This window comes from Ictidomys tridecemlineatus, chromosome 4 (genome assembly GCF_052094955.1).
Source record: "Ictidomys tridecemlineatus isolate mIctTri1 chromosome 4, mIctTri1.hap1, whole genome shotgun sequence".
NCBI classification, from domain to species: Eukaryota; Metazoa; Chordata; class Mammalia; order Rodentia; family Sciuridae; genus Ictidomys; species Ictidomys tridecemlineatus.
In genome coordinates, this window is record NC_135480.1 from 31,458,561 (window position 1) to 31,469,856 (window position 11,296).

The 11,296-nt window shown below is 40.6% G+C and overlaps 1 protein-coding gene across 15 annotated transcripts in view; it reads right to left on the reverse strand.

The window, feature by feature from the left end:
• Positions 1-8,100, reverse strand: part of Tcp11l1 (t-complex 11 like 1) — a 45,665-nt gene extending 37,565 nt beyond the window's left edge. The window contains exons 1-5 of one of the 15 annotated variants that reach the window (XM_040284536.2): positions 7,960-8,100; positions 7,353-7,522; positions 6,283-6,404; positions 5,232-5,325; positions 4,760-4,946 (exon numbers count right to left, since the gene is read on the reverse strand). In XM_040284536.2, the coding sequence (XP_040140470.1) occupies positions 4,760-4,922 (163 nt within the window). In that variant the 5' untranslated portion in view covers positions 4,923-4,946; positions 5,232-5,325; positions 6,283-6,404; positions 7,353-7,522; positions 7,960-8,100. Of the gene's footprint in view, positions 1-4,759; positions 4,947-5,231; positions 5,326-6,282; positions 6,405-6,505; positions 7,523-7,959 lie in introns of those variants that run through there. The other 14 variants (XM_021727821.3, XM_078046277.1, XM_078046275.1 and 11 more) reach the window with 14 other exon arrangements.
• Between the last annotated feature and the right edge of the window lie 3,196 nt (positions 8,101-11,296).

The window sequence follows — 11,296 nt, forward strand, 5'->3', positions numbered from 1 at the left end:
TCTGTATTTTATTTTTATGTGATGCTGAGGATTGAACCCAGTGCCTTATTGCATGCTAAGTAAGCACTCTACCACTGAGCCACAATCCCAGCCCGACCAATCCATTTTTATGGAGTATAAAAAAAAAGGGAAAAACTCAATGTTATAAATTTATTCATCCAATGATGATTGGGCTCTGCTAATTTAAGCTATTAATTATACTTTACTCTAATTAGTAAATTAAGTTTAGCTGTTAAAATCATAATTAATAAACTGGGATTTACTAATTAGTAAGTTAAATTTAATAGTTAAAATCATAATTAGTAAACTGGGATTTACTAATTAAACTCTGATTTAATTTAGTAAATCAGACTAACTGATTTAATAAGCAAAATTATGTCATCCCTCAAGAGTCTTTGGGAGATTGATTTCAGAACCTCCTCAGATTCTAAAATCTGCATACTTAAATATCTTGTATTCTTCCATATACTTTAAATCATCTCTAGATGATGTAATGCTACACAAATAGCTGTTGTATTGTTTAGGGAATAAGAAATAAAAGCCTGTCTGTGTTCAATAAGACTACAACTTTTTTTTTCTTTTTTAGTATTTTCAATTCATACTTGGTTATGGAATACATAGATATAGAACCCATGAGTACAGCAAGCACTACTAAGTGGGAACTATTCACTGATGTTTGTAAACTGAATAAATATAGCATCATTTACTGGCCACTAGGTAATTAAATTCTAGAGCAGAAAGTAGAGAGAAGTAAATTATATAGAAGTGGAGGGTCTTAGAGGAAACATTGTTAGGGCTGGGGCTGAGGCTCAGTGGTAGAGTGCTCCCATAACATGCATGAAGCACTGGGTTTGATTCTCAGCACCACATAAAAATAAAGATATTGTGTCCAACTACAATTAAAATATATATTTTTTAAAAAATTTTGAGACTTGACTGCTCCTTACTCTAAGGCTCTTTTAATTGTAACTTCTTTGAATTATTTGTACCACTGTGCCTTTTTTAAAATACATAATACCAGGTATTAAACCCAGGGGCACTTTACCAATGAGCTATATCCTCAGTCCTTTTAATTAATTTATTTTTATTTTGAGACAGAGTCTCACTAAATTGCTGAGGATCTTGCTAAATTGCTAAGGTTGACTTTGAACCTGCAATCCTCCTGCCTCAGTCTTCCAAACTGCTGGGATTACAGGCATGTAGCACCACACTTGGCTTACTCTAAGGCTCTTTATGTGTAAAGAACAGATTCATCTTTTGAACTCAAATCATCATCTCAGATTAGTGCTGATCTATTCTTACAAGCCAGCCATTTTTCCTTTTTCAAGTATTCTCTACCAGTTACCAATAGCAATTCTACACTTAAAATATTTCTATACTATAATTTGTGAAAATAGATACTTTCTTTTTGTGAATTATCTTAATTTGCAAAATTCCAAATGTGATTTTTAGTGATACTATAAATCCAGTAGTTTGGGGAAAATATTTAAATTATTCAATATTATACTTTATGTGGATAATGATGCCTCCTTATCTGGTCCACAAATCATGGCTCTCAGTCTTGCCTTTTGGGTTCATTCCTCTATACCTATCTATTATTACAAGGAGGAAAATCAAGAAGCCAAAAGGAACATCTGAGAACACTGCCTTAGAACCTCATTTTAGTATGTACCTTTGTATTAGTCCATTTCCCACTGCTATATGTAAGGTAGATACTGTATAAAGAAAAGAGGTTTATTTAGCTCATAGTGTCTGTGTCCAAGAGCATGACATCTGTTCTGCTCTAGTAAGGGCCTCATGATGGATGACATCACAATGGCAGGAGTATGTACAGAAGGGACTACATGATGAGACAGGAAGTCAGCACAGGATTCAGGGGCCAGGCTTGCTCTCTTATAACAATCCCCTTCTCAGGAACTAATCAGGATTCCATAACAACTACACTAATCTTTTTCAAGGGCAGCATCCCCAATGACCTAACCATCTTCCACTAGTCCCCATGACTTACAAAGGTTCCACTAACTCAAGATCCTTACATGGGGACAAAGCCATCAGAATATGAACCCTGTAGGACAAACCATATGCAACCACAGCAGACTTTTATAAGAACTTTTTTTTTTTCTTTATTTGGTACTGGGGACTGAACCCAGGGGAACTTTACCACTGAGCTACATCCCTAGTCTTTTTGTTTTTTATTTTGAGACAGAGTCTCACTAAGTTGCTTAGGTTCCTGCTAAGGTGCTAGGGCTGACCTCGAACTTGTGATCCTTCTGCCTCAGCCTTCCAAATAGCTGGGATTACAGGCATATGCCACCACACCCAGCTCTATGAAAATTTAATGAAAGTTTCCATGACCTTCTTCCTAGAATTGCATATGTGCATAATATGGTTGTTCCTGGATCCTCTAAAACTTGAACACAGGTCCTAGGATAAGTACTCTTGCCTTAGGAACATAACTACACACAATTTCAAATAACATGGCCTATTTTGGGATTGACATTGATTTAGAATGAGGCCATGAGACTGACAGAATACAAAAGGCAAGGCCATCAATCAAAGAATGACTGAAGATACAAAAAAGATACGAAAGATACGAAAGTTCTCCTTTATCAGAAACTACAGGTAATAAAACCATCATTTTTTTATTAATCAGTTTTCCCTTACTGTAATAAATACCTAGATAAATTAATTAAGAAAAAAGGTTTATTTTGGCTCTCAGTTTTAGAAGTTCCAGTTCATGATCATGATCATGCCTTTGGGTCTTTGGTGAGGCAGTACACCATGGAGGGGAACATGTGGAACAAAGGTGTTCACTTTATGGTCAGGAAGTAATCAGGAAACAAGAGCAAGGAAGAAGAGGCTTCCCAATACCCACTTCATCAACACAATGACGTTTCTTCCATTAGGCCCAACCTTCCACCATCTCCCAATAGTGCCAGATTTGGGACCAAGCCTTTAACACATGGAGGACATTTCAGATCCAAATATAGTACCTCTACATTACAACAATCAATCCTGGCATCATGAAATGCAATAGATGACATAATATGTACAGCAGTAGTAAGAACAACCACTAATGGTCACTGGGCATTTATTATGTGCCAATCAGTGTTTTAACTACTTTATATGAATTCATTTAATATTTACAACCACCCTAAGAGATAGGTGCATTTCCCTCACTTAAAAAATAGGAAAACAAAACTTTTCTAATTATACATGTTGAGACAAGGCCTATCACATGTAGCATAAATTATGCTATTGGTAACATGTTTCCCTATATACAATTTGGCCTAGTAGTTTATCAAAATCTGTGTGACAATCAGTCCCAGAGACTCATAAGGCTGAGGTAGGCCAGGCACAGTGGTACACATTTGCATTTCCAGAGGCCTGGAAGCTGAGGCAGGAGGATCACAAATTTGAGGCCAGCCTCAGCAGCTTAGTGAGACCCTGTCCACCGCCCCCCCCCCCAAAAAGGGCTGGGGATGTAGCTTAATGGTTAAGTGCCCTAGGTTCAATCCCTGGTACCAAAAAAAATAAATAAATAAATAAATAAATTATATATATATATATATATATATATATATATATATATATATATATATATATATATATATATAAAAGAAGGTTGAGACAGAAAGATTACAAATTTAAAGACTGCCTTGGCAACTAAGTAAAACACTGTCTCTCCAGCTGGGGTTGTGGCTTAATGGTAAAGTGCTTGTCTAGCCTGTGTGAGGCACTGGGTTCAACCCTCAGCACCACATAAAATTAAATGTTATTTTAAACAAAAAATACATGTCTCTCAAAAAATTAAAAGGATTGGGGATGTAGCTCAGTGGTTAAAGCACCCTTGGGTTCAATAAATAAATAAATAAAGTCTGGGGATATAGTTTGGTAGCAGAACGTTCCTGGGTTCAATACCTAATATTAAAAATAAATTAATTAAAATAATTTTAAAACATGGTCCATAATGTTTGCTATAATATAATATTGACTAATAAATTCCTGGAAGGGCTTTGATCGTTTTAGAAGAAACTCATCTTGAGACCTCAAAATGTTTGCACTTCTTGCAAATATGCAGAATTACTGATCATTTATAATTTAAAGAGATAACATCAACACTGACATTCTTAGATTATGACCACTCCCTCTTAAAACTTTCATTTTTGGACTCACTTCTAAAGCTTATATATTCTTAATAAAAGACATGAGTTGGGGCAGCTGTTGGCAATACACACAGCCATTGCCACCCTTCATGTATGAAGCTTGCTCCCTGCCAGGGACCTGAAATGACTTCACACTGACTCAGCAGACCGAGTCCCCTTAACCTCATGGGAACTAAACCCCCAGGCAGTGAATTTAGGGTGTGGTGAACTCACATTTTTTAAAAAACCTGTACAAGCACAGTCCTGATTGGAATCAGCCTCAGACTTTTCAAACACTTTTTTAATGAAAGTTGTAATTTACACTCCACCCTTCTGTTTCTCAGGGACTTCAGAGAAATCAGAATGCCCTGGGGCTAGACAAAGACAGAAACATTTGGGAAATTATTCTAAAATTTTTAATTTCTCATGCAACTGAAAACCCATAAGCAACTACACTGCCAGCTGGGAAAATACGGCTACTCTTAAGTGGTAGTTAATGTTATCATATTACTAGAACTTTTGCTCAGGATCACATACACAAGAAAGCCTAATAAAAATACCATTTGAAAACAATGATAGTATTGCTTCTTCTAGTCAAAGTCAAATTTGCTTACAGTGAGGTCTTTGTACTCTTTGGGGGTTAGAAGCATCCGACTTTATTTTTTTCTGTAAAGCTTCATCAGAACATTCCACAACATCTCCCAGGCTTTTCTCAGATTCATTTGATTTTGATTTTCCTGCTTCATTTATATGAGACTTGTCAAGGTTTTCAGACATTCTCAATTAAGTTTATTTACTTTCCTAGGAAAGAAAAAAAAAAAAGAGTCAAAAAAAAAAAAAGAGTTATTATTCTAGCTCTGTTACTACCAGTGTGACTCTGGGCACACTTAATTTTTTTGGTTTGTTTTCTGGTCTGTAAAATAAACAGACCTGCTAAGATCTTATCCAACTACAATATTCTACTTCAATAATTAAACAGATTCAATTACTCTGTGAGGTCGGTAAAATTTATCAAATTTATGGACCTCACAGAGTAATAGGTTGAAATGTTCTTGTCCCACTTCTAACATCACAAAAATGCAGTACCTTAAACTAATAGATGACAACATTAGAAATCGCCTGCTTCTGTTTTAATCAAAGGGAATAATTCAGTCTTAAATTCTTTACTTCATCCTGTAAGCTGAAAGAAAAACTACTTGGAAACAATGCTTATAATCAGGTTTGAGAGTGAATATGCTGGAATGAGAAGTTGGTTCCCTAATCCCATTATGTGGATAAAAATACATGGGGACTTCAAAGGTACAGTTGACTCTTATGAAGTGTTTAAGGGAAAGGTATGGAGCAAATATTTTTATTCATGCATTGCCAGTCAGCAGAAAAAGATCATGAGTAAAGAAGGAAGTTGCAAACAGTCATGAAAGTATGTGGTTGGGTGGGTTTTCATTTTATTAGTTGCTGATTAGAATATCACTTGACACATTGGTTTGAGCCAGTTAATAAAGGCCTCCTCTAATTGCATCTAAGTCCCCAGCCCCTTTCCTCTATTCCTAGGGTGTTTCCAATTAAGGGAGAAGACAAAATGTTTTCTGCATTTACAATTCTGAAAATAATTAACATTTGTACATTAGCACTTAAAGATCACAAAACATTGTCAGAAACACTAATTAGACTGTATTATACACCTGGAAGGTAATCAACGATCAAAAGAAATGTGAACTGCTTTAGGGAGGTTTGGCAGACTCTCTTCTGCACATTAGAGAGAACAATCGTTTGATATAATTATCTGAAACTTCAGAGACCTCCATTAAACAGGATGATGTTACTGGAATTGAAAATTTCAGGACCATAATATTAATATGCATGTTTTAAAAAATGTATTTTCCCATTTGCAATCCAACTTTACTTTCCAATATCCATTTCCTCACTGTGCTAAATCCTATTAGGGTCTGGAAATGCTCCAAGATCCAAAGGATGATATTACCACCATATTGTATGAGACAGGACAAAACATTTCTAATTTTATCCTCTTCACATGATGAGAAGGAGCTCAGAAAAGATGAAGTAATTCATCCTGTGCAGTGAAAAGCGAAAACAAGATTCCTAGGCCTTTGATGCTCAGTAAACTAACCCCACCCACCTTTTAAGATGCATCAGGGCGCTCTTCTCAGGACAGTGTTTGCACAGTTCCCAGAAATTCCCACAGGGCTGGTTGCTAGACATCAGACAGTCATTGCTACCTTAAATTCGGCTCAAAATATGCTTATTTAAATAGGAATAAAGGAAAAATAAATAAATAAATAAATAAATAGGAATAAAGGGATGAAAACTCACAAATTAGAGAAGGAGACAGAACTGCTTACAGAGGATGATCATGAAACTCAAGCCTTGGTGGCATCATGAAAATTGCTGTTATGAAAAGCAAAGGGAGAAACTAGTTCCTTCTCAGAAGAGAGGACATTTGAACTAATGTTTGAAAGTAGAATTTCTCGGGGCTGGGGCTGTAGCTCAGAAGGAGGCACTGGGTTCCATCCTCAGCACCACATAAAAATAAACAAATAAAATAAAGGCATTCTGTCCATCTATAACTACAAAAAATTTTTTCTAAAGTAGAATGTCTTTCGGTTATAAAATGTCTGGAGACAGAAGAGGTAAAAGAGGAAGCCAACGCACATGAAAACAAGAAAAGTAGCAGGGGCCAGCAGCTCGGGAGGCTGAGGCAGGAGGATCGTGAGTTCAAAGCCAGCTTCAGCAAAAAGTGAGGCACTAAGCAACTCAGTGAGACCCTGTCTCTAAATACAATACAAAATAGGCCTGGGGATATGGCTCAGTAATTGACTTCCCCTGAGTTCAATCCCCATACCAAAAAAAAAAAAAAAAAGAAAGAAAGAAAAAGAAAAAAAAATGTGAAGACGAAAGATGGGTTGGGGCCATACGGTAAAAAGTGATCATTTTTATTAACAAACGAAAAATCTCTTCACCTAGATTTTGAACTTAGAGGCAGAACCCCCTATTCCACATTTGTTGCATCCTTATATCCTCAAACAGATAACCCGCGAGGTATGGATAGAAACGACTCCCTGTGTCATCGCTGTGAGTCAGTCTATCTGGGAGGGCTGGGTGTGGGTCTCAGACGTACCTGGGGTCCGATCCTGGCTCTTTACTAGCGGTGTGGCTCGGGTTTCCTCCCTGGAAAGCGGAGCTACTTACCTCCTAGGATTGGGGGTGGGGGCGATTAGACGGGGACTGTGCCCATCAGATGGGCACACGAGCTTTTCACAAACGCTAACCAAAATTAAAGGGCTACAGGGTGCCGCCAGGAGCCACTCCAGCGCTCTTAGTGCGTTCATTCATTCAACGATCCTCAGCCTCGACTGTGCCTAAAAAGGAAACCGGGGGTGGAAGGATCCACGCAGCGGCCGCGAAGGACAGCATCTGTCGGAGCTGCACGCGGGCCTCGGCCGGACTCCAGAGCCCCCCGCCCCGGCAGAAAAGGTAAAAGAGGGGCTCTCCATGGGCGCCGGGGGTCGCTCCCTCCGGTGCTCAGCGCCACTCTCTCCCCGCGTCCGGATTCCGTTGTAAACAGCTGTTTGGGTCGGCGAGGGAGTGGCGGGCCTGGAGCCAGCGACCAGAGCGGAGCGGGACGGCCGGCGGGCGGCCACGAGGGTGGGCCTCAACCGGCCCGCGGCCCCTGCCTCCTCCTCGCCTCAACCCATCACCGGGCCCCGACCCGACGAGAGAAGGCGAAGAAATGCTGTGCTTTCGACCTCGCGCCTCCTGTGAGGGCCCCGCCAGCCTCCGCGCCCGCGCCCCTCACCTGCCGCGGAGTCGGCGTTCTCCCTCCTGCCTCTCCCGCCGCGAATCAGGCGAGGCGGGCGCCGCGGAGGAGGCGGGAGCGATGCGCGGCGGGCAGGGGCGGTTCAGCCTCTACATCTTCGAGGCCGCATCCCTCTCCGCGCGGCGAGCGGTCCTTCCTGTCCGGCTCGGGTGGGCAGCGGCCAGAGCAGCCGCACCTCAGCGTGTGGAAGGGGGAGGTTGCCTTTAGCCGAGAGACGCTTGGTCGACGCAGGGCGGCGCCATGTTTTTGTACGGAGAGTCGAGTGATTTTAGGTCTCCTGCTGGCCGAAGTGGCTCGGTGCCGGCAGGCGCCATATTTCCGCACGGGGAGGCGGGCCGGTTGCCGGCCAAGGGGTCCCAGTGGGCGGTGCTCGGAGCCGGGAGGCTCCGGCTCCACGCAGGGAGGCGCCATGTTTCCATACGGAAAGGCGGAGGCGCGGCCGGGTGCCAGGCGAGGGGGCGCCTCGAGAGGAGACTGAGGAGGTGGCATGAAGTCAGTTAATGGATGGAAAAAATCCTTAGAGCCAATAGCATTTAAAACCTCCGCCCGGATTTTGAAACTTAAATATTACATATTTGTAACTAAGTTTATTCCCCTTCCCTCATTTTGGCTAAAAAACCACGCCCACTACCTAGACTGCAGTCTCCGAGGCTCCGACCCGGTTGGATTTTTGAGTCAGTACTTCAGGGGCTGCTGCTGCACGTTGTCCATAGGAACAAGACTTCTTGGAGAGACGGAAGGCAGCGGGCAAACCGTCTCCCGAGGGCTCAGCTCCGGGCAGATCGTTCAGAAGCACGGGGAGCGCTGAGGGCGTTTCAGGTCTTGTCCAGAAAAGGTGGTTTCCCTGATGTATCGTGTTGACTCGAGCCCGTTTCAGAGCTTCGTCTCCCTCGGTTCCAAGTAGTGGGCCTGTGACTACCGTGGAGCTGCCTTGCTAAGAGTCGCTGCTCCAAGATAGCTCTGCCTGCAGCAGTAAAATATTAACCTGCAGAAACATAAATAGTTATGGTGCTTAATCTTGAAATATAAAAGGCATGTGACAGTTATTTGGTAACGGGGATTGAACCTAGGGGCACTTTACCACTACATCCCCAGACCTTTTTTTTTTTTTTTTTTTTTTAAGGCAAAGTCTTACTAAATTGTCAAGAGTTGGGCTCAGGTTGTGGCTTAGCGGTAGAGCGCTTGCCTAGCAGTGTGAGGTCCTGGGTTCAATCCTCAGCATCACATAAAAGTAAATAAAATAAATGCTTGTGTCCAACTACAACTAAAAAATAATTGTCAAGAGCCTCCATAAATTATTGAGGCTGGCCTTGAATTTGCCATCTTCATGCCTCAACCTCCGGAATCACAGGGATTACAGGCATGCACCAACATGCCACTGTAGCATGTGACTGCTTTATTTAAAAAAAAAAAAAAAAAAAAACGCTTTAAAATTGGGCATAAATGAGGGGCTGGAGATGTGGCTCAAGCGGTAGCACGCTCACCTGGCATGCGTGTGGCCCGGGTTCGATCCTCAGCACCACATACAAAGATGTTGTGTCCGCCAATAACTAAAAAAAATAAATATTAAAAAATTCTTTCAAAAAAATAAATAAAAAATGAAATTGGGCATAAATGATAAATGCCTTAAAATAAATCTTCTGTATTCAAACGTGTTGTAACTAGAACAAAATTAAGTATTGATGGCTAAGTGCAATACAATGGCCTCAAACCACTTACCAATCAGCACATTATTTTCCCTTTAAAAAAAATAACAAAACAGTTCTCAGATGAAGGTTCACTTTAGGAGAGGAAAAAAAAATCAAGCCTTAAAATATTCAGGAACTGTTACGAGTCACGAAGAAAACATTGTTATTCTTCAACCCTGACTACATTTTAGCCTATGGGGGCAAAGAGGCTTCCAAAACTATCACCTGAAAACTTGCGGGGAGTGATGCCAGGCAAGAAGTATTACAAGTTTCCTGGATAACTCTTGTGTGTGGCCAAGCTACAACCACCTCCACCCATCAAGTGTCCCCTACCTCCCTTGAAGGATTAGTATAAGCAAGTTTCACTTGGAGCAACATTGACTATACAACTCCGATTTCAATGATTTACCTATAATCTTTTGATGGTTCAGAATACATTTCCTTTAAGTACGTTGATACATGTTCCAGTTGGCTCTCTGGCTGCAAGGACTGGAAAGAACTACTGAAAGGCAAAAGGAGTTCACGGCGAGGCTATCTAGGAATTGGGAGGAGAAAGGTGGCAGCCGCTGTAGAGGTGAGTTGCTATTGTCACCACCCTGGAACACACAAAATCTTTCATCACATCTCCGCTGCTGTCTCCCCCACAATTTAGGTTTACGAACAACTGACCAAGCTGATGTTTGCAGACAGTCTCATTAGCTTGTAGGGAGGCTGCCCTTGGATGAGGTGCTCAGCACTGGTCTGCTCTGCTAAGGTGATGGCAAGGCTCAGTCACCTAGGCATCAGGTGGACACGTGGGCATGGGTTTCTAGGAAGGCATCATGAATAAATGAGGGCGTACAGCTGACAGTAACTGATGGTTCCAGTAACCCAGGAGGGTTGCCTAAGGCATGCAGGGTAGCATTAGACTGTGCCTTAAAACTTTAAATATGCTTAGTAAACATCCAGTTTTTTTTTTAAGAATTTTATTCTATCCTAATTAAGTTTTGAGGGAAACATTTCAATCATGTTTTCCATGAAATTATTCTGTCAAAATGTTGCTTCTTTTAGAAGCATGAATATCACTAACAGTTAGTTCTGCCTTCCCCTGAAGGTGTTAGTTTGGTTGCCAAATAATCATGCTAATTATGTGCAAAATAAAGATTGAAAGTCAGATAGTACAGTTGTTGTGCCAACAATGTTGGTCTCACCAGTTATAGCTTGTTATGAAAATTTGCTCACATTTAAGTCATGAACTCTTTCTTTCACCTAATTGTAAAGAAAGGTGCTACCCCACCTTCTTCCTATACAGAAAACCTGACTTTCCTTGCTTTATTAAATTGGTATCATAGATTATATATTGTGAATATTAATATTAGTCCTCAGCTTTCCTTTTGGAGACTAGCCAGCATCAGTTACACCAGAAAATGAAAGATCATTACTTTAATAGCAGAATACTATTCATTGTTTGTTTTCCTCTCATTAAAAGTCTGAGTTAAAATATAAAATCCTGGCTCATAATAAACTAAAAGGTTAAAATAAGGATGAACAATTTCAATTTGTATTGTAATTTTTTTCAAATTGTGCTGTATTCTTCTTTATCAAATACATTGTGACAGTTGCTCCAGAATAACCATGAACTTGTTTAA